Below are 24,813 nucleotides of genomic sequence, written 5' to 3'. Positions count from 1 at the left end.
CTCTCAACATTGTAAGTCAAAGACATTACTTGCACTGTTGTTCATTCATTTCAAACATTAACGTTTTAATTACCTGCAGTGAATGCCAAAACAGGGTACTTACTGATCCCAAGGACAAAGACCTCTGGAGGAGCACAATACCACAATAATGTCTGGCCAAACAGTACATGTTGTTATAGAAATTGAGCTTTTTTGGCAAAGGACCTAACATAACCAATATAATTGATGAACTCATCTGCAGAGTTTAGCTTCCTAAGTCACTCATTTCAAGTTCTTCATTACAACTCAGGTCTACATTTAAAACTAAACTCATCTCCCTGAAAGCAAAGCATGGGGCCAAACATAATAAGATGAAATTCAAGAGGGTTAAATGTAAAGTTTTACATTTAGGTTTGGGAAAATCAGCTTTACAAGTACAGGATGGGGGAGCCATGGTTAGTTACCAATTTATCAGAAAAAAAATCTCAACAGCAATTAGTGGTGTGATTAACTTCAAAAAGCTAATGAGATCTTGGGGTTGCAGTGAATATAGCTTCCTGGAATAAAGAAGTGATAGTCCTTGCAGGCAGCTAGGTGGCACAATAAATAAGAGTGCTAGCCCTGGAGTCAGGAAGACTCATCATCCTGAATTCAAATTCGACCTTAGACACTCACTCTCTGTGTGAACCTAAGCAAGTCACTTCACCCTGTTTGCCTTGGTTTTGCCAACTATTAAATGAGCAGGAGAAGGAAATGGCAAGCCACTTCAGTGTCTTTGCCAAGAAAATCTCAATGGGGTCACAGAGTCAGACATGACTGAAATGACTCAATAAATACCTAATCAGCCTTAGTCAACTTGCATCTCCAATATTATCTTTGGTTTTCGATCCCACAGATTGAGAGGGACATTGACAAAGCAGAGAGCATTCCTAGAGGAGGCTAGGATGGTAAAAGGCTATGAGTCATATCATATAAGGACAAGTGAAGGAACTAAGGGTTTTTATTCTGGAGAAGAAAAGACATGATTTGGAAGTATGAGAATCGCTCTATTCAATCCCAGGGGGCAGAAGTAGAAGATGCAAAAAGATGAATTTGTGCTTGATGTCCAAAAAATAAAGTCCTTAACAATTAGAGATTCCTCAAAGTGGAATGGGTTGCCTTTGGAGTTGGTAGGTTTCCCTTCACTGGTCATCAAATAGAAGTTGGATGACCTGGTTATGTTGCTGGCTACATTATAGTGGGCCTTTCTTTTTGGTTTAGGTTGGCTTAGACTCTGAGGTCCTTTTTGCCTGCAAAATTTGGTGATTTTGTGGCTTAAAAAAATCTTCCATTACTTTTTTTTTTTAAATGAGGCAATTGAGGTTAAGTGACTTGCCCAGGGTCACACAGCTAGTAAGTGTTAAGTGTCTGAGGCTGGATTTGAACTCAGGTACTCCTGACTCCAGGGCTGGTGCTCTACCCACTGTGCCAGCTAGCTGCCCCCTTCCATTACTTCTTACTCAAGAACTAGCTGCTCTTACCTACTGGATCAAGTCTACACTCTTTTGTGTATGATAAAAGACCTCCCAACAGTTGACCAAGCTCATCCTGCTACTAAACAGTCACTCAACTTCAGTAAACACTATCAGTCTGCTACTCCCCATTTTCAATGATTACATTCCATTTTCATACTCTAAGCTCATGCCCTTCTATTCCATAGAATAGAACCTTAAAATACTATTTAAATATGTTTTTACTCTTCTGGGCCACACATCATTATTCAAACCCAGATCAACTTCCATAACTAACCTTACCCACTCTAATCATGCCTACACTGGCAATTTCTAAAATAACAACACTGTAAAGACAAACAACTTTGAAAGACTGAAGAATCCTGGTCAGTGCAATGACTAACCACAATTCCAAAGGACAGAAGATGAAGCAAACTATCCATCTTCTGAGAGAGAGGTGATGGATTCAAATTGCAGAACGAGACATAAATTCTCAGACATGGCCAAGGTGGGAATTTTTGTTCAACTAAGCATATCTGTTAAAAAGAAGTGCCTTTTGGGGTGTGTGTTTGGTGGGGAGGGGGTTGAGGTGGCAGGGGAAGGAGTTGGGAGGGAGAACAGAATGTATGTATGCCTTCGGTCTGTACTATTATTTTGTTGTTGTTTTTTTGCGGGGCAATGGGGGTTAAGTGACTTGCCTAGGGTCACACAGACAGTAAGTGTCAAGTGTCTGAGGCTGGATTTGAACTCAGGAACTTCTGAATCCAGGGCCGGTGTATTATCCACTGCGCCACCTAGCCACCCCCTGTACTATTATTTTGAACATCTTATTGTATTGCTTTGTCATTGTTAAGTTGTATACGTCTTAATGTCTTTAATTATAGTATTCCTGAGGCCATGAACTATGGTCATCCATCAAACTGTCTCCTATGTTTCTTTCAGGAGGGCAGCTGGGTGGCATAGTGGATAAAGCACCAGTCCTGGATTCAGGAGGACCTGAGTTCAAATCCAGCCTCAGACACTTGACAGTTACTGGCTGTGTGACCCTAGGCAAGTCACTTAACCCTCATTGACCCGCAAAAAACCACACAAACAAAAGTCACATGTATTTGGATTTGTGCAATTCAAAATTACAATCATGTAATGGTGGTTGTTTCCAACCGAATGGAAATACCCAGTGCAAATTCAAATGATTCAGCCACCTCAGAGCAAATCATTCACAATAATGGGAATCTAGTTCTACTCTATATAACAAAGGCTCACATGAATACTTATAAAGTGGCTTTACTTCATTTTGGCTAAAGTATTCAGGGTTCCTACCAGTCACTAGGAAAGGTGGCTATCATTTGTAAGTAAAATTTGGTGTTTAACGTACTAGCTACAAAATCACAACCTACTCTGTTTGCCTGATGATGCCTCAAACTCCTGTTGCAACACTGAAGCTGGAAGGGCAGTTCCAACATTACATGTTCCCATGAGGGCATTGTTTTATGGGGTTAAGATTTAACACAAGTTTGTCAAATGTTTGGGGTTGGTGACTGGCAGGGGCCCTCTGCAAAAATCTGAATCAAATCAAAAAGGGACAATGTAAAACTACAGATTCAGTGAAAGTATAACACACTGGGGCTGCTAGCAAAAGATTGGCTTCTTTGCCTAACAGTTGGTAGCATTTGAGTAGTTATTAACTCTGAAGGATAGCTCATTAAATATAGTAAATGGAAGCTTCTAAAACAGGCTCATTCCATATGTTAAAAGGAAGGCACTGTACATTTTTAAAGTCCTGACAATTAAAAAAAATCATACCAAATAAGATTCTCAATTAAAAAAAAAATCCCGAGTAACCTAATTGTGGGACCTTGGGCAAGTCACTCCCACTGCCTGGCCCTCAGTTTTCTCATGTATAAAATGAGAGGATTAGATTAGATGTTATGGGGCCTTTCCAACTATCATTTTGATTCAGAAAGTGACTAGATGCAACAAAGTGGAATGAGCAGAATATCTGCAGTAAGTTAATGCTTAAATCAAAATCTTGGCTGCAAATATATGTGGCTTTGCTAAAGGCAAACTGTTACAGCAGAAAGAACACTGGACCTAAGATTCAGGAGATCTCAGCTTAAATTCTACTTCTGACACTTATCTACACAATTACTGGCTTAGTTTCACTGAGCCTTTCAGGTAATATTTGCATTGGTTATCTCATGGGGTGCTTATGAGCAAAGTGTCTTTAAACTTGAAGTGTTTTAGGATTTTTAATATTTCAGGATATTTTGGTTTTTAAAAAAATCTACTTTGAAAAGGAATACTCAGGGGGACAGCTAGGTGGCACAGTGGATAAAGCACTGGCCTTGGATTCAGGAGGACCTGGGTTCAAATCCAGCCTCTGACATGTGACACTTAACTAGCTGTGTGACCCTGGGCAAGTCACTTAACCCTCATTGCCCTGCAAAAAAAAAAAAAAAAAGCATTTAAGTGCCTACTACTATATGCCTGCCACTGTAAGAGGTGATGGAGATACCAAGACAAAATGGGAACAGTCCATTTAAAAAATTTACTGCTGAAATCTACCAGATAATTGTTTTGGCTGTACAGACCCTCGCCAGAGCCACCACCTTCATAGCAGAATTTTTCAAAGTGCCCTATAATGAATGGTGTGACATTTTCAGCCTTTGTTAAGAGATGAAGCAAGTTGTTCAAAGTCATTCAGTGATAGAGTATCTCATTAAATAGGAAATATGGAAGCAGTAGTTATGAGGAAAACATAGCACCAAAACTGGTAAGAAAAACAATTGTGACACATATCTACCTCGGGTTAGGAATGAAAAGAGTTAACAAAAAAAAGATGTAGAGGCAATAGTGAGAAAAAATGATTATTTACCTAACTAGAGGGAAAATAAACTACGAAGACACAACTATAGGGTAGTTCTCCAAAAAGGGTAGAAACTACCATTACTTCCTAAAAACTCACACTCATATTGGCAGATTCAGTGACATTTGCTTCGTGAATCTGCTTAGAATGAAATAATTTCTTAGCCTTTGACCTAGGGCCTCAAGTGAAGGGTCTGGTACAGTAGAGGGGCAGTGAGAAAAAGGAAGCTTATTCTGGTAATGCTTGCTTATGTTTATCACTTACTTGATAGTTGAGGACCTAAAAAGGATTTTAGAATATTAATCTACCATTCAGAAAGCATTTAACATTTACTTAAAAAATACAAAAAGACATTTTCTATATAATTTACAGATTTCATAATTTATTTCTTTTGGCAAATTTATAATTTTCAGTAATCCTAAAGAGGCATTCACTATATCTCCATCATAAAGACCACGGATGGTCATCACAATCTCCCCATTTAAAACATGCTATAATTTCAAAGGCATTAGAGATAAATACAGCTTTTTAAATATATGATCTAATTTCTATCACTTACATGCCAATATATCCAAGCACTGCAATGACGTGCTCACAATTTCAAGGTCATGTTAACTGCATTTCTTTACATGATACAATGATCCTGCTTGGAGGACAAAATCCCCATAAGCACCATCTCCTCCCTCAAGCTCCTTGAGGGCTAATAAGGCTTTTTATAAATAACAAAGGCAAAAAGCATCTTAATATATACACAGCACAAAAGAAGAATATAATCTTCCTTCTGTGTCTTCCTTAGAATCGGGCTAAGCAGCATTATTTAAAACAATCAAATAACAGATTCCAACTCTTCAGCTTATCATGGCAAAACTGAGAGGTAAAAAAAAACTTGAGAGGGCCTTTTACTAACTAAGATCACCAGTTAATGAAAAATTTTCTAAACAAAATCAACAATCTCAAAGCAAAGGATAATTTTCTTCTTAGTTAAGGTATAGTTTTTGCGATGGGGATTTAAAATATCCTAGAGTTCCTTACATATTACTAAAGTGCTATTGCTAGAGTATTTCTCATACTCCTGGTCTATGCACAGATTTCATTTCCACATGTGAAGTCTGTCTTTAACTCTTTTGTCTAATGAGAATTTTTAAAGGCAAGAAAATGAGAAACTCAAGCTGTACTACTCTTTGCCCAAAAAACCAGGGTTGAACTAAGTGAAGGAAAAGAGATCATTTTAAAGGAAACAGCTATAGCTTCTTGAATGTCTGTCTAAGGCATATTTGAAATTCAGTCCCCTCTTCATTCAACAAAGTGAAATGTGCAGTTTAGACATCTTGGGCAAAATTTTAATTTATAAAAAAGATCAAGTTCACATACAAGGTTTAGCTCTCTAGAATTTCATGTGTAACTAGCTCAGGACACTGGTTACAATTCTTTTTAAAAGTCTTCATTGACATACCACTTCCCTGAAGTTTAGCCAGACTGATCAGTCTGTCATGTTAGCATTAATACTTCTCATTATTTTTCCCTTCTCTTTTGGCTAAAAATTCTAGTGCACCCAAAGGATTTGTTGATTTATCGCCTTAATGTGCATGTCATTTTGATCCCACACCACCATCTTCCCTAAAACTGCTGCTAGTTAATGCCAGCATGATTTACTGGGGTTTTTTTCTTGAAAAAATGAAAGTAAAAGGAGATTTAAAAGTTGAATTAACATTGGGAATATTGTATCTGCTACTCAAAACAAATTCTAAAAAATCACAAGTTTTGAAAAATATACATATCATAAAGTATAAATTTGTCAATTTCTGATATATTTCATTTTTACATTACTCCATGGCTAGAAGGATTATACTATTTGGGGGAAGAAAGGAAAATACCATTCACCATTTAATAGCATTATGAACAAAGTAAAACAGCCAATACTTTACTGATTTGCTTTTCTAATTTTTTTCTTTAGCTACTTTGTTGAGTTTTATTCAGGTTTATACCATCTGGTTTCTTAAAAAGGACATTCAGGGATAAAATACAAGGCCACCATATAAAATGAGCACAAAGTTGAACAATTTAAGCTGAAAGCCACAAAAAGAACCCGGGAAAAACCTCAAAATGAAAAAAGCCTTAAAAAGTTGAAGAAACAACAAAAAAAAAACAAAAACAAAAACAACCCCACCCCAATTTCAAATACCTTCCTAGGCAATCTATAACCATCAGGATAGACTCTCATTATAGAGAATGTCACCTCTGTTAATTTCTAAACCTATCTGGGCTTTGTTGAGCATGCTTTATGTGGTACAACTGCTAATATCCTTAAGGACTGTTGTTCTACATTGTACACAGTAACACCAATATTAACTGAATGACAGCTATTCTCAGCAATACGATGATCCATGACAATTCTGGAGAACCTATGATGAAAAATGCTATTCATCTCCAGAGAAGGAACTGATGAAGCATAAATACAGATCGAAGCATACTTTTTTGGTAACTTTCTTTACTTCTCTTGTTTTTCTTGTAGTCTGTGTTTTCTTTCACAACATGACTAATGTGGAAATATGTTTTGCATGACCTGCATGTATAGCTTATATCAATCTACTTGCCTTCTCAATTCAGGGAGGAGAGGGAAGAAAGGAGAAAATTTGAACTCAAAATTTTTAAAATCACATGTTTTTACATGTGATTAGGGCAAAATAAATTATGAAATTAAAAAAAAAAAGGATTGATGTTCTAATTACAAATACAGGTTACTTCTCTACATTTCAAAAAGAACTTTTAAATCCCCAAAGTCAATTCTGTATGGGGAAAAAACCTTTCAAAGATATAGCTATTAATAAACATCTTATTTTGAGTAAAGAGCATTTAGAACCAGAGACTATTCTGTCTCATAAGCCACTAATAACCTTAATTAATCTAATCCTAAAAGGGATGTGCTTTAATAATACACACAAAAAGGACCACAGAAATTATAGCCCTTTAAACTTTTTGTGAATCCATATCTTAAAAGATGTAGATTCAGCAAGCAGTATATTCTTGATGTATTAATTTAACCATACTGAATGTATAAAGACACAGCTACACATTCCTTTCATATATTCTTGGACTTGCCCCAGGGAGTTATCATTCATGTATGCATTTCAGACAGCTGCTGGATAGAAGCCTTATTAGATGAGAATCACGTATCTAGTTAGCATTTTTTTCCTTCTAAATTCAACTAGAAAAAGAATTTTAGAAAAAGGCACAGTTGTGCTTCCTCTAAAAACACAGAAAGCTGTTCAGGGAGGTCCCAATTCTCAGATGTTATCTGGCACGCTGGTTGGAAAGAAGGAAGTCCTTGTCTCGGCACAACAGGCATCGTTTCAAATTTCTACAAGAGCCACCAGCAGCGAAGAATGCCCAGATACCCATGAGCAGCATGATAACATATGATGCTGCTAAACTGGCTTTATAATAGGGATTCAGGAAGGTCTGTAGGGAAAGAAAAGTAAATTAGCTGGGGTGATATAAGATTTTATAACAGACATCTGAAAAGATCAAAGACAAATGAAAGTAAACATAGAATATATTCAATAGCTCAGGCTTATTTCACCAAATGTTTAATTTATATGATGTACAATAAACACTAAACCAATAAGACTAAAATTTTAATAAGAAAAACAACTGAAAAGGCAGGAAGCTGGTTTAACAAATAGAAAGTGGGCTCTGTCTGCTGTAGACTGACAGATTCAAATATAGTGGAGGAGTAGCTCATGGCAAATGTATAGGTTGAGGAACCGAAGGCTTACTGTTTGAAGGAGAGTCATCATATATGTTGAAATCCCCTATTATGAAGGCAGGAGTTGGGGAGGAGAGAAAAATTGTGAGTCATGTACTGAACTCATTGAGGAAAGATGGGGAGTGACCTAGAGGTGTGTAGGCAGCAACTACCAGGATTTTGATTGAGTAGCAGATATGGATTTCATGAACCTGAAAGGAGGAGAGGTAACTGAGTGATGAAGGTAGGCAAAGAACCCAGAAGTGGCAATAGGGAGCAAGGAGTATTCCCACTCTCCTGCTTCAACCAGGGAGTCAAGGGGAATGACTAAAGGTGTACCCAGAACTGGAGAGGGGGGCTGGGGAGGCTGTGCCATCATAAGGGAGCCAGGTGTCAGTGACTGCTGGAAGATGGAATGAATAGGAGAGGAAAACTTTAGAATGAAGGGAATTTGTTGCCAATGGTACAGGCATTCCAGCATGTTCAGTGGAAAGGTGGGTATTTTCTGGTTAGGACTTTAGGGTGGAAGGGTTGAGATAGATGGGAAATGGGGTCTCAAAGCACTGGATGCATAGGGTATGACTAGGTATAAGTATGGAAGGTACCACTTCTCTTCCCAGAGGAGGCTTGAGATCAGGTCTAAGTTAAGTATAGCCTAAGGCAGAAGGCATTGGTCAGATGAGAAGCCTCTTTTCACTTCTTTCTAAAGGCTGAGGACTAGGCAAGAGATAAATGCAATAGGATATGGAAGTTTGACTTGCAAAGCAGGACAGTGAAGTGTCACTCAACTTTCCTCTTCCCTCAGGGGACAGGTGTAGCAGAAGATGCAAGGCACAAGATTTAGGAAGTCAGCTAAGCCCCTTTGCTGCCTTCCCTGGGGAAGTGTTGAGGATAAGAAATGACAGAGCATACATATAGCTAGCAATGGGAAGAAAGCTGTTTTTTCTAGAAGCTGGAAGAAAGCGAGGTGGGATATGCTAACCACTGAAAAGTAAATCCAGGCAGAGAATCAGCAGATGGGAAGAATTCCAATGATTCTAGGTGGATAGAAAGTACAGTCTCTATTCTTTGAGGTCTCATCACAACCACCAACTGTCCGATCTTATGGCAGGAGGTACCACTGAATCTTCAGAGGGAGGGGAGGCCCCAGCATCAATAAGCCCACCTCAGGGAAGGGACAAACAGGAGGTAATGTGTCTTGGGGCTCTGCCTCATGGCAAACACAAGCAAAGACTGGCAGTGCTGTGGCCCAAGGGCTTCTGGAAGCCCAACAGTGTTGCTTCTGTAATTGTGGGTACTTAAACAGGTTTCTTGCCCATACTCACTTGCTTTTCCCCTTTGAGGTTAAAAACAGTGGTTGGCTATGGGTTGATTTTTGTTTATCTTTAAAATTTCTGATTGTTTTTGAAATTTATCTTACTGTTTTGTTGTTGTTGCTATTTCTCAATATTTCAAATATTTCTATTAGAAAAGGAGGTGAGCAAAGATGGAACATCTTAGGCTCTCATTCCATTATCTTCTCAGAAATCTTTTATTATTACTAACAGTTGCTAGTAATAATAATTAACAGAATAAATTAATTCAAAATCCCAATTTACTTTTTGTTCCCTCTTTAAACAGGGAGAAGTGAATGATAATTCACATTTAAAGTTAAAATCATATTCACAAGTGAATGCTTTTTAAAAGGTACTTTTCTAGAAAAAAGTACAGACAAATGAGAGTCCTTTGATTCTAAGAGAAACCAACTAAGTACAGATGAATGGGATTTAAAGAAAACTAGAGATTCTAAAAGAACAGCATATGAAACTACAAAATGGATTCTAATAATTTTCCCAGTTAAAAAAATTATGAAAAGGCAAAGAGAGTCTTCTCGTATTTTTTTTTAAGTGAGACAATTGAGATTAAGTGACTTGCCCAGGGTCACACAGCTAGTAAGTGTTAAGTGTCTGAGGCCGGATTTGAACTCAGGTCCTCCTGACTTCAGGGCCGGTGCTCTATCCACTGCACCACCTAGCTGCCCCTCGTATTTTTTAAAAAGCCATATTCCTAAATGTTATTTCCTTCTTTAGGTATATGAAGAAGTGTGTTGTTTCACAGAGTGGCTGTAGTATGAACGTATAAGCCAGACTCACCAGACCTGACACCAGCAGATGACTCACGATGACCACGATTAGTGCCCACCAGTTTTTAGTCTCACATGCATCGAAAAACACAACTCCCCAGAAGACATGCAGCAAAACCATAACTAGAGTCATGAAAGCTGAAAGACAGTGAACTATTAGTACATAGTCATATAAAGGAAATTAAAATTAGGATATAAAAGCTCTTTCAATGTAGATGTATTTTCTTGGGCTATCAACCTGCTTCTTATTACTCACAAGAGAAATATGTAAGCATTATCCATCAGTGAAAACCATAACATGCTATATATACAACATATAAGAAAGCAATGAATGTAATTTTTACCTTATGTTTCAATAAATGCACTGAACAGTGCTACAGCTTCACATCTAGTAAGAATGTATATTAAATAAAATAAGAAATTCCAAATAAAAACTTCAAGAGTTTCAAGCAATTTCCTTAAATGGTCGAAGAGTAAGACTATTCATTCTCGGATCCAATTATACCCATCTCTATTAGTTCTGTCTACCAAAAATAAAAAGATTTTCCTCACATCTTGTACCATATGCCCTACAAGCCTCAAAACTGAGACATGGACCTAAGTAATACCATAAAAAAAAATGAGAAAACAGATCAGATACTTTTATAGCTATGACTAAGAGGTGACTACTTAACTAAATACAATAGTGTTTTGATAAGCATAAAAGATAATTTTGATTACCTGAAATTGAAAAGCTTTTTTAAGAATAAAATTAACATAACTAAGTTAAGAATTCAAATTAATTACTAGGGAAAATATATGCATCAACTATATCGAATAAGTGCCTGATGTCCAAGATAGATAATGAATTAATACCATTCCCTAATAGATAAGTGGTCAAAGGATATGAACAAAGGATTTTATAAAGAACTGTAAATAATTAACCGTATGAAAGCATTCTCCAAATCACTAATATTAAAGAGAAATGTAAATCAAAACAAAACCACATCCAACAAGTTGTTAAAAGATGATCAAAAAATGGGAAGAAATAAATTTAAGGGTAATGGAAAGATAAGCACACTAATGTACAGCTGATGGAGTTGTGAGTTGGTACAAGCATTATGGAAAACAATTTGGAATTATGCTAAGCGAATAAAATGTTTGTACCCTATGATAAGTAAATATCTCCAAGGAAATCAATGATAAAGGCCCCACATATACCAAAATAGTTATAGCAATACTTATGGTAGCAAAGACTTGGAAACAAGTAGATGCTCATCAATTGAGCATTGACTAAACAAGTTGTGGTACACAAATGTAATGGAATATTATTGTGTTTTAAGAAAGGATAAATATAAATATAGAGAATCATGGTATGACATATATGTATGATGCAAAGTAAGCAGAAGGAGAAAAACAACATAAACACAATGACTATGTTCATGTAAACAGAAAGAACAATAGAAAATGGACGCCATGGAATGATAATGGCCTAAGTTGGCCCCAAAGAAGAGATATAAGAATGTCCTTCCCTCCCTATTTGTAGGATTGGAAAACTTTGGGTATAGAACAATCCATATAATGGTAGATTTTGCTGATGTTTGGTTAGTTTTATTAAATATTTTTTTCCTTTTCTTTTATTCTTAGTTGTAAAGGACTGACTTCCAGGAGAGAGAGAGAGAGTTGGAGAGTAAAATAATGCTAAATGTGGGTGATGTAAAAAAAAATTTTTTTAAATAAAAAATATATACATACACATACACATATAATAAAAATTTTAAAATAAAATAAATAATTGTGATTTTCAATGAACCACATCACTAAGCTGAAATTTCTCCACTAAGGTTTTGAAGAAAGACAAATGAGAGAATAATAAAATAAGGAAAAATAATGATCACTGAGAAGCACATCCTAACCCTACCACCATGAATGCAACAAATATATGAGGGCCATAGCAGCCCAGAAGAAAGGGTAAGCATCTGACAATAATGCCTCTGTTCCAGCAGGAAAACCACTTTATGCCATCATTCAGTTCAGGAGGGTGGGAAGTCTATCCCTATTCATAGAAAGGAATGGGAGGATGTCTCTACACATGACCGTTTTAGTAGTTACTGGCAAATGCCACACCCAACCTACTGTTACCATGTCCTATTAACATTGTCATTAAAGAAAAACTGAGCCTTCAGTCTTGACTCATTGAAAGTGACAAAGGAAGGTAGATAGGAATTATTACTGATAAGGAAGAAGAGATATTATTATCACTCTGGACAACACCACAGCCCCAGACCCTCCTAAGGACTGTGAAAGAGGGTGGCAATGGAGTGGACACATGCTGCCAAAGACTACGTGCCTCCCCCCCCACATAGCCCTTCTAGATGCCATTACTGTCCTTTGCTCCAGGCCCTCTCAAAGACAGTGACTGAGACAGGGCTGGTTGCTTCCTTCTTATCAAATGATTTCCCTAATCTACTGTGATGTTTAAAATCTAAATGTTTGGTTGCCTTAAATTAGAAGCTTTAGCACCAGTCTTTGGGCATTAAGCATTTATTAAAGCATACTAGGTACTAGTAAAAAGGAAAACATGTGGAGTTCAGAAAGTTAAGAAAAGGCCTATCTAGCCTAGAGTTCCAGCCTGGTCTGGTTCTTCAAGTCCTCCACCATGAGCCTGCTTCAACCATGAACTCCTTTCTAACTGAGTGTGGAAGTAAAGTAGCCTTAGTAGCCTCAGGCCAAGCTACAACAGAATGGCCTCTTAGGGAACCAAATTGGAATTATAATGACATGCAACAGTTCCAAGAATTAAAAGATGCTAGGGAAACACTACTAAAGGGAATGGAATCTTGTTCTAAAAAATCTGAAAAGTGGCAGAAATTTTTTTTTTAAAGTGAGGCAGTTGGGGTTAAGTGACTTGCCCAAGGTCACACAGCTAGTAAGTGTTAAGTATCTGAGGTCAGATTTGAACTCAGGCACCAGATCTGACTCCAGGGCGGTGCTCTATCCACTGCTCCACCTAGCTGACCCAGAAATTCTTAAAAATCATTCTCACTTAATTCAATCAGTTTAGATTAATCTCCAGGTGAGCCTTTGAGTATCTGCCAAATCCCATTATTTTCTCACACTACTTTACCACTGAACTCCCCTCTCCTTCAGTTCTTATCAAATTCTCACATCATCAGGTGATCCTTTCCCAATGGACAACAAATTCCTACCTCCTATTTTCTTAATCCCTGTGATTCTGAGATTCATCATTTTTTGCTAAAATGAACTTTTTCTCTGCTATCTCTCCAAACTCATCCCTATATCAACCCAATTTCTATGCTCCTCTGCCTTCCTCACTTCCACTCTGCCCTCTGAAACTGATGGTACCATGGTTAATAAATTTGCTTTCATCTCCTTCCACTCATAGTCTTTCATTGTTCTTTTTTTTACCCCCCAGGCAATAAGGGTCAAGTGACTTGCCCAGGGTCACACAGCTAATGTCAAGTGTCTGAGGCCGGATTTAAACTCAGGTACTCCTGAATCCAGGGCCGGTGCTTTTTTTTTTTTTTTATGAGATATTTTATTTTTCCGTTACATGTAATGATAGTTCTCAACTTTTGTTTATACATGCTTTACAATTTCAGATTTTTCTCCCTCCCTCCCCTCCCTCCCCCCTCCCCTAGACAGCAGGTAATCTGATATAGGTTATATCTATATATCTCTATACATATACATATATATATATATATATACACACACATATATATACACATAATAACATTAATCCTATTTCTGCATTAATTCTGTTACAAGAGAAAGAATCAGAGCAGTGATGCAAAACCTCAAAATAGAAAAAAAAAACAACAGCACCCAAAACAAAAGAAATAATATGGTTCAATCAGCATCTATAGTCCACAGTTCTTTCTTTCTTTTTTTTTCTTGGATTTGGAGATCCTCTTCTATCATGAGTTCCCTGGAACTCTTCTGTACCATTGCATTGGTGAGAAGAATATAGTCCATCACAGTAGGTCAACACTCAATGTTGATGATACTGTGTACAATGTTCTTCTGGTTCTGCTCATCTCACTCATCATCAGCTCACGTAAGACCCTCCAGGTTTCTCTGAACTCTTCCTGCTCATCATTTCTTACAGCACAATAGTATTCCATTGTATTCATATACCACAACTTGTCCAGCCATTCCCCAATTGATGGGCATCCCCTCAACTTCCAATTCCTTGCTACCACGTAAAGAGCAGCTATAAATATTTTTGTACATGTGGGCAGGGCCGGTGCTTTAACCACTGCGCCATCTAGCTGCCCCTTATTGTTCTTTTGATTGTGGAAACCTGGCTTTCTTTGGATGACACTTCATCACTGGTTACTCTCAAATTGTCAGTCGCTCCTCTCATGAGTCACAATATACTGGGCCAGAAAAAGGAAACAGCATATATCTTGTTTACCACTGCCACTTACATACCCTCCTGCTTGAAGACATGACTCATGAACCTCTCCTCTTTTGAGGTGTATTCAGTCTATATGATCCTTTTCAGATTATTGATTTCTGTCACCTATAAGTTTCTAGGTCATTCTCCTTTCTTAAAGAATTAAATACCTAACTTACAATCTTGTTCTCTTTACCTACTGTAAATTCCCTCCTCTCCTACTTCACACCTCTTATTTCCTCTATATTTTCATCTATTCTCTTCTCCTTTGTTGTAAATTCTGAGAAAGAGGTTACTTGTCTTCCCTAGATCCTCTCTCCTCCTATATCCTCTGGGGCTTGTGCCATTGATCACTCCATCTCTCTCTACCTCATCTTTAATTTTGCCCTTTATAAATCAGTTCTTTCTCTGCTTCTTACAAACATACTAAGATCACAGGATCATACAGAACTACAAATTTAGAGCTAGAAGTGTCCTTACATGACATTTAATTCAACTCTCATTTTACTGATAAGGAAACCGAAGCCCTGGGAGGTTAAGTGATTAACCTAAGAACATACACATAGAAAGTGACAATCTCTCCTTATCCTTGAAATTTTTTCACTTGACTTTGACACTCCCTCAGGCTATTGTCCTAAATCTCTCCTTTTCGCAGAAAAACTCCTACAAAGAATCACCAACTCGTTTCCTTCACTTCTTCATGTCTCACATTTTACTATTTAAAGTTTATTAGTTATTCTGACTGTTAAATTTCTTGGCCTTTTTTCAGTACTAATGCTCCCTGATCTCTCTAGAACCTCTGACCAATTAAAACTGCTTCCTGGATAAGCTTTTTTACCTAGGCTTTTATGATACTGCTCTCTTGGCTCTCTTTCTGTTGCTTCTCAGTTTCCTTTATTAGCTGATTCTGCTTTGTACTTTCTAAGGATAAGTGTCTTCCAAGCTCTGTCCTGAGCCCTCTTCAATTTTCTCTTTATACTCTCTTGTCTGGTACATTCCCATCTTTTCAATTATTATCTCCACACAGATGATTTCCAAATCTATATACAGCCAGCCCCAATCTCTCACAATTCTAGCCCCATATTGCAAATGACTACTACTAGACATCTCCATCTTGATGTCCTACCTCAAATTCAACATGTCCAAAAAAGATTCACTGTCTCCCTGACCAAATCTCCTCCTCCTCCGTATTTCTGTTGATGGTACCACCATCACCCTGTCATCCAGAACTAGAACTTTAAGAGTTATTCTGTACTCTTCCCTCTTCCTCCTGCCCATTCCACTCATCCAGTCACTTTGTGTGTGTGTGTGTGGGGGGGGCAATTGGGGTTAAATGACTTGCCCAGGGTCACACAGCTAGTGTCAAGTGTCTGAGGCTGAATTTGAACTCAGGTCCTCCTGACTCCAGGGCTGGTGCTCTATTCACTGAGCCACCTAGCTGCCCCTCATCTAGTCACTTTTGATTCTATATCCACAACATCTCTTGGATTTATCTCCCCTTTTTTCCATCTCACATTGACCACTCTATACTCTCATTACTGCCAACCCAATTCTATATTTCTTAGAGTTTTAGTGTACTACAAACTTGATATGAGTTAACAATGATTTTTACTTTTTTTGAGGTAGGGAGTCTGACTCTGTGAATTCACTGATATAAGGGAATTCTTGGGGAAGAAATTCCCTTTATTAATGTAGATTGGTGACTTCTTCAATTGAGAGAGAGAGAATGAGTATTGCCTTAAAGAGCTTCCCTAAGTGATTTACCCAAGACCATATGACCAAAAGGTATCAGAGAGGATTTGAACCCATGTTTTCCTGACTTCAGGGCTGGCCTTCTCTCCACTATCTCCACTGTCTCTCCCACAATGTGATATTAGTTTGAATTATGAAAGGGATAATGCCCAGGGCCAGAGGGATGATAGTTTTGCTAATGAATTGCTTTACTCTAATTAGAACACCTTGAGGACTATGTTTAGTGCTAGGTGAAATATTTTAGGAATGATAAGTTAAAGAGGATCCAGAGAATAGTAACTAAGATGGTGAAGGGCCTTAGGATCATGCTATACAGGAATTAGTTGAAGAAATTAGCCTGCAGAAGAAAAGAGTTAGAGGGGTCATGACAGCTATGGCGAAGTATTTGAAATTGCAGCCAGTCATGTGGAAGAGAGATTAGATTTGTTCTGCTTAGTGCTGGAAGTCAGAACCAGGAGCAATGGGTGAAAATTGCAGAGGAAAACTAAGCATGATGTAAGGAAAAATTAATGATAAGAAGAGATATACAAAAATAGAACTGGCTGCCTCCAGAAGTAGTGAGTTCCTCCTACCTGGAAGTCTTCAAGCAAAAACCGGATCTTGTTAGGTACATTACAGAGGATTCTATATGTAGGAGATTGGACTAGATGGCCACTGAGGTCCTATTCAATCTGTGTACTTGAATATTGGGTACCAGTGTGTGCCACTAGTTATGTCAAAAAATAAAATGCAAAAGCAACAAATTTAACAAATGTCTACGTAGGCTTTGTAGTACTATGTAGACTATGTAGTACTTTGCTGAGATAAAAAAGATTATACAGACCATTGTCTCTGCCCTATTAGAGCTTATTTAGAGGAGATAATATAAACACAACTATAATACCAAATAGAACATATAATAAGTAACCAAACAGCAAAACAACAACAAAAACCCAACCCTATTTTAGAGGGCAAGACTCAATTTTACTTGCAACAAGTATTTTTAAAATACCATGTAATAGTCAACTTATGAGTGTTCTGAAGCACTAAAGAAAGACATAGATTAAAATAAGCTGACTTAGTTAAATGCCAAGGGTCATGCTAGTAAGTTTAAGATTAAAAGGCTATGTAAAATTCAGTATAACACTATATGTGCACAGCTCTTCATTCCTATTAAAAAAAAAGAAAGAAAGAAAACCTAGTTGTATATCAAGGAGCTAAAACACCAGAGTCAGAGTTACCAAGACATAAGAGAGTAACTGTTTTCTGCTTTCCCAAGGTAATGGACAAAATGTTTGTTTTTTTTTTTAATTTTTTGCAGGGCAATGAGGGTTAAGTGACTTGCCCAGGGTCACACAGCTAGTGTCAAGTGTCTGAGGCCAGATTTGAAGTTAAGTCCTCCTGAATTCAGGGCCAGTGCTTTATCCACTGCGCCACCTAGCTGCCCCCTTTTAAATTTTTTTTATTTTATTTAAAATGTTTTAAACAAACACAAAAAAACAAACATCAAAAAGAAGCTATGTTAAAAACTAAAGGTCAATCAACTACCAAGGCACTGAAATGAGAACTTCAATTTATTATCATCTATTTTGTTTTGTTTTGTTTTTTGTTTTTTCTGGGTCATGGAGGGTTAAGTGACTTGCCCAGGGTGACACAGCTAGTGTCAAGTGTCTGAGGTTGAATTTGAACTCAAGCCCTCCTGAATCCAGGGAGTGTTTTATCCACTGCGCCATCTAGCTGCCCCTGTTATCATCTATTCTGACTACGTTAAGTTTGCTTCTTTCTTTATTTCAAAAAGATTGAGATGTATAACAATACATTTTATCTACTGAGAACAAGGAAGACACCATCCATTAAAGATGTATTTCATTCAGGACAAACCAATATCCTTCTATGAGCTCCAGACAGGGTCATAATATCTTCTCAACTCTAAAATTTCAAAGGTAGCAGATCAACTGAGGAAAATTTAGTGAGCAGGACATATAAATAGCCATGCTCTATCACTTAAGACAAATTCACTTTATAATGATTTGCTCCTTTCTAATTTAGGATACCTAACAATATTTCCTGGATGAATAGCTATAAGTTTTAAGAGACCACTAATCCTCAGTTTACTATACAATTTCTGTCATTATAAAATTTCTTAGCTTGTTCTTTTATTCTTACCCTCAATATTCTTTTCATATAACCTCTCTCCCCAACTCCTGTTTTAATGCCACAAAATACAAAAATAGAACTCATTTGGCAACATTTGAAAATGTTATACCATTAATAAAGCTTGCCCATTGTATAGACAGATGTTTGTGTGTGTGTGTGTGTGTGTGTGTGTGTGTGTGTGTGTAATCTGGTACAGACATCACAAAGGGACATTCAGTAAGGTGCAGTTTATAAGGAAGAGAGCTAAGCTGAACTGCCTTCAAGAAAACTGAAAAACTCCTTTAATACCTCAAGGCTCTCCAAGAAACAAAGGCCTATCTTTTCTCAAATATATAGAATGCTGAATCAAATTTATAAGAATACAAATAATTCCCCAATTGAGAAATGGCCAAAGGAACAGTTTTTCAGATGAATGAACAGTTTTCAGATGAAGAAATTAAAGCTATCTATAGAGATATGAAAAAATGTTCTAGATGACTATTTTTGTTTTGGATGAGGCAATTGGAGTTAAGTGACTTGCCCAGGGTCACACAGCTAGTAATTGTTAAGTGTCTGAGGCCGGATTTGAACTCAGGTCCTCCTGAATCCAGGGCTGATGCTCTATCTACTGCGCCACCTAGCTGCCCTGCCTAAATGACTATTAATCAGAGAAATGCAAATTAAAACAATTCTGAGGTACTGCCTCACACCTATCAGACTGGCTCATATGACAAAAAAGGAAAATGATAAATGTTGGAGATGTGGGAAAATTGGAACAGGAACACGAATGCATTGTTAATGGAGTTGTGATCTGATCCAATCATTCTGGAGATCAATTTGGAACTATGCCCAAAAGGCTACAAAACTGTAAAATATCCTTTGACCCAGCAATACCACTACTAAGTCTGTATCCCAAAGAGATCATAAAAAAGGAAAAAGGACCCATATGTACAAAAATATTTATAGCAGTTCTTTTTGTGATGGAAAAGAATTGGAAATTGAGGAGATGCCCATAAAATGGGGAATGGCTGAACAAGTTGTGGTATATGAATGTAATGGAATATTACTGTGCTGTAAGAAATGAGCAGGCAGAATTCAGAAAAGCCTGGAAAGACTTACAGGAGCTGATGCTGAGTGAATTAAGCAGAACCAGGAGAACACTGTACACAGTAAAAGCAACACTGTGAGATGACCAACTGTGATAGACTCAGCTTTTCTCAGCAATACAATGATCCAAGACAATTCCAAAAGATGCATGATGGAAAATGCTCTCCACATCCAGAAAAAGAACTATGGAGTCTGAATGCAGATGGAAGCATACCATTTTCACTTTATTTGTTGTTGGTTGTTTGTTTTTTCTTTCTTGCGATTTTCCCCTTTTGTTCTGATTCTTTTCTCAAAACATGACTAATGTGAAAATATGTTTAATATGAGTGTACATATATAAAATATATCAGATGGCTTGCTGTCTTGGGGATGGGGAAGAGAAGGGAGGGAGGGAGAAAAATTTGGAACTCAAAATCTTACAAAAATGAATGTTGAAAACTAAAAACTAAATAAATAATATTGCCTATTTTAAAGGAAAAAAAGGAAACAAAGACTTATCTCCTTAATATCAATATTCCATCAGGATTGTCATGTAGCTATATAATATGGAATACAACAGTCTCCAAAGAAATAGAAATAAATAAATCACACAGATGTGAGATTATAAGAGAAGATGGTCTGGTCAAATGGTAAGGGCAAAAAAGACTTATGGTAGAAAATACTGTCCACATCCAGAAAAAAAAAATGGTGGAATCTGAATGCAGATTGAAGCAAACTATTTTCACTTTTGTTGTTTTTTTTAATTATTGTTCTTATTTATTCTTTCTTGCATTTTTTCTTTTGTTCTGATCCTTCTCTTACAACATGACTAATGTGGAAATATGTTTAACATGATTGTAATATATAACCTATATCAGATTGCTTGCTGGTCTCAGGAGGTGGGAGTGAAGGGAGGGTGGGAGAAAAATTTGGAACTAAAAAAAAAAAATCTTTACATGTAATTGGAAAAAAAAATCTGCAAAGTGAAAAAAAAATAAAGGGCTGTGTAATATCCCTGCCCCCTCTAAATTTAAAAAAAAAAAAAAAGGTAAGGGCAAGGAGAGACAGCTGCATAGTCCTACTGCTTTAATGGTATGCTCCCAATCTTAAGAAGGCAAAGAATGTCTCCAGCATGTTGGTTGGACATCCTGTGAAAAACTTATGGGAAGACATGGGCAATAGTCACACAGAAAGGGCAGGCATGGGGGGCAGCTGTGGTACAGTGGATAGAGCACTGGCCCTGGATTCAGGAAGACCTGAGTTCAAATCCAGCCTCAGACATAGCTGTGTGACCCTGGGCAAGCCACTTAACCCTCATTCCCCCACAAAACAAAACAAAAAAAAAAAAAGAAAAGAAAAAAAAAGAAAGAAAGGGCAGGCATGAGTGAATTGCAATCTGCATTACTGGAGGGAATTTGTAAATTTATGAGATCAAAGATCCATATGAAGACATGAGAATAGTCACAGTCATTATAAACAGAACTTCAACATAACATACAAACCCCTTCTACTAGAATTCATACCTATATTAAATAGAAACAATAAATTATTAATATTATCCCTAGAGTTTCACATTTTGTGACCCCTTTACTGAGCTTGCTACAAAATTTTCTGGTTTTATGCAACAAAAATAAACATAAATCAGGTAACTATAAATGTAATAACTACAAAGTTTATATATAGTAATATTTGAAAACTATCAGCACACTGAATGATAATTATAATATACATGCATGTATAACATACATATACATATGTAATATATAATTATAACATTTGATTTTTAATTTGTGGTATATGTATGATTTGGATCATAATGGCCTTTTAATAATCTTTTTAATCTCATAATACTTTTGCACAGATATTGTTACAATCTTATTCCATTTCTAAACAAAAGTTTCTCAGTTTATCAGAGATATTGAAAATTTCCACTTGGAGGCATGGGCAGGGTGTAAGAACATACTTCTTCACATAAACACACACAAAACAGAACAGGTGGCCTAAGGCAGCAACTGATTATTTTTCTCTTGAATTTTTTGCCTCCTTATTCTATTGAAGATCTTGTCCTGCCAATTCTCAGCCTGAGATTACTCTTACCATCTGCTGCCTTCATTCCTACCCATGTGCTGCTGAACGAAGCTGGAGAAAATCATGGAACCTTGCTGACACTACAAATTTATATGACATAGTCTTAACTAGGCCCTTACCATGGAAAGGTGGCCCTTTTTCTCCCTAATCACCACAGCACCTTTTCCAAACCTTTTACTCCCTCCTCAAATCCCTCATGGTTTATACCCAGCTCCTCATCTCACATCACTGATGCCTTCCCCCATTTGCTCCTCTTTTGCTCCTGTCTCACATGAAGAGGTAGTTGTTCTTCTTGCCAAAGACAGCCAAGTGTAACAACTGGAATGATGCCACCTGCTGGAGATTTACTGTAGCAAAGCTCTGCCATGAGGAGAAGGTCTCTGAGGACAAGCCAAGTGGTCAAGGTCCTTAGCATCAGGAAGTGATGTTTGCTCATGGATACTGTCTATCAAGGCTACCAGTCAATCAACTTGAGCAGCCTCCCATTTCTGGGAGGAGGACATGAAGTAGGAAGCAGACGCTGGCAGAGGGGTTCTGTTTTTTTTTGTTTCCTGACCTCGCCATGGTGGGTCGGATGATAGGGTGTCTTAGACATAGTTAGATTTTTACCTTTCTCTCTGATCCTAATGCTCTTTAATAAATACTTAAACACTTAAATACTCTTGCTAAAGCTTATAATTTATTGGCGACCACTCATTAGATTTTAGATAGTTTAGTTAGAATTTTAGCCCCTTACACAAGTGATCCCATTCCATCCTGTCTTCTCTAGCAAACTGACCTCTCTATCAACCCTTCTCTCTTACACCAACCCTCAATCTTTCCCTCTCTACTAGCTGCTTTCCTATTACTTACAAATAAGCTCTGTCCTGGACCATCTTTGCTCTCTATTCTATTTCAATTGGTGATCTCATCAGCTTCCATGGATTCAATTATTATCTCTATGCTGGTGATTCCCAAATTTACTTTCCCAGCTCTAACTTCCCTCCTGACTTTCAGTCTCACATTCCAATGGCCTATAAGACTTATCAAATTGGATATCCTGTAGACATCTTCAACCCAACATGTCCAAAGCTGAATTCATTATCTTTCTCCCAAAACTCTTTCCTCTTCCTAATGTCCCTATTACTATACAGGGCACTCCCATCCTCTCAGTACCCAAGGTTCACAACCTAGATGTCATGTCTTCCTTTCTGTCACCCATCAGCCCCCATATATACAACTGTTGCAAAATCCTGTTCATTCTATCATTGTACTATTTCTTGTATATGGTACCCTTTTCTCCTCTAACACTGCCACCATCATCTTGGTTCAGGCCCCTCCTTACTTTACTCCTGGACTACTGCAACAGATTGCTGGTTGGTTTCTGTGCCTGAAGTCTCTCTTTATTTGGTTCATCCTCCACTCAACATTCAAACTGATGTTCCTAAAGCACAGATCTGATCATGTCACTCCCCTATTATTTAAACTAGTGGCTCTCTCTTACCTGCAGAATCAAATATAAAATCCTGTTTGTTTGTTTTTTTTTCCCCAGTGAGGCAATTGGGGTTAAGTGACTTGCCCAGGGTCACACAGCTAGTAAGTGTTAAGTGTCTGAGGTCGGATTTGAACTCAGGTACTCCTGAATCCAGGGCCGGTGCTCTATCCACTGCGCCACCTAGCTGCCCCCCTGTTTGGTTTTTAAAGCCATTCACAACCTTACCCCTTCTACCATCTGTCTCCCCTCCATGTCCTCTGTGATTCTGTCAACACTGGCTTCCTTGTTGTTCCTTACACCCCTTATACCTGGAATTCTCACCTTCCTCATCTCTGCCTCTTTGCTTTCCCTGTTTCCTTCCAGGTTCAGCCAAAGACAAAAACAGAACAGTGCCCTCCCTTACAGAGCCTATAGTCTATGGGGAATAACGTGTATGAGAAAATTAAAAATATGAATAAGATAATTTCAAGGGGTAAGAGGTACTTGCAGCTGGTGGAGAGGGAATCAGGCCTCCTAGGAGGTGGTACTTAAACTGAGCTTTGAAAGGAACTAGGGATTTGAGAAGGGACTTCATTCAAGGAGGTCAACCTGTGCAAAAGCATGGAGGTAGGAGATGGAATGCCAAGTGCGAGGGACAGCAAGTAGGACATTTTGGCTGTACTACAGTGTATGAAATGAAGCAATGTAGAATAAGTCTTAAAAGGTAGGCTGGAGGGGCAGCTAGGTGGCGAAGTCGATAGAGTGCTGGCCCTGGATTCAGGAGGACCTGAGTTAAGTCCAGCCCCAGACACTTGACACTTACTAGCTGTGTGATCCTGGGCAAGTCACTTAACCCCAATTGCCTCACCCCCCCCCAAAGTAGGCTAGAGCCAGATTGTGCAGGGATTAAAATGCCAAATAGAGGAGTTTTATATTTGAAGTCGATAGGGATATGCTAGAGTGTATTAAGGAGAGGAACAACGTGGTCGGACATATGTTTGAAGATGGTGATACAGCCTCTGTCTGAACACCGTAGGTAGCAAGGAGCTCACTTTTTTACGAGCTGTCCACTGTTCCGAAGTTCTTAACTGTCATAAAATGATATCTGACTTTAAATCAAAATTTGCCTTTTTGTAGCTTCTATCAATAGTTTTGTTCCCACAAGCAACAATGAACAAATCTAAGTTTTCCTCCACGTGGCGGTCTTTTAAAAAATTCCAAAAGTCTTTGGGAAGGTTTTAGCTATTAAAGCAAAAAGCTCAACACTACATCAAGACTTTTGGAATATCCTGGATATGAAGAGAGCTGTCATGTTCCTACTTAGTCTTCTCTTTTCTAAGCTAAATAGTCTCACTTCCTTCAATTACTCCTCATATGACATAGTTTCCAAACCCCTTAACATTCTATTAATTTTCTTTGGATCTGTTTTAATTTGGCACAGTCCCTCTTACATTCTGCTATTTCAAACTGGAAATAACAATAGAGATATCTGAGTATCTTGGGGTAAGATGATTACATTTACATTTTAAATCTGAGACACAAAGCTTCTATGAATGCTTCCCTAAGGTTGTACTCATAGGATCATAGATTACAGCTGAAGAAATCTTAAAGGACATCTAATCCTCTAACTTTAGATAAGAGAAAACTGATCACCTCACACAAGGTGTGACTTGCCCAAAGTCACACAGGTAGTTAAATGGCAGAGCAAGGATTGA

General features: G+C 37.7%; 1 protein-coding gene across 1 annotated transcript in view; it reads right to left on the bottom strand.

Annotated features, from left to right (window-relative positions):
• Positions 1–6,929: 6,929 nt before the first annotated feature.
• Positions 6,930–24,813, bottom strand: part of APH1B (aph-1 homolog B, gamma-secretase subunit) — a 42,448-nt gene continuing 24,564 nt past the window's right edge. Inside the window, exons 5-6 of the mRNA XM_043982600.1 lie at positions 10,213–10,340; positions 6,930–7,794 (exon numbers count right to left, since the gene is read on the bottom strand). Of these exons, the coding sequence (XP_043838535.1) occupies positions 7,627–7,794; positions 10,213–10,340 (296 nt within the window). The 3' untranslated portion in view covers positions 6,930–7,626. The remainder of the gene's footprint in view (positions 7,795–10,212; positions 10,341–24,813) is intronic.

The sequence above is a fragment of the Dromiciops gliroides genome, chromosome 2 (genome assembly GCF_019393635.1).
Source record: "Dromiciops gliroides isolate mDroGli1 chromosome 2, mDroGli1.pri, whole genome shotgun sequence".
NCBI lineage: Eukaryota > Metazoa > Chordata > Mammalia > Microbiotheria > Microbiotheriidae > Dromiciops > Dromiciops gliroides.
Note: the sequence above shows the minus strand (reverse complement) of the source record. Positions and strands in the feature narration are given on the sequence as shown.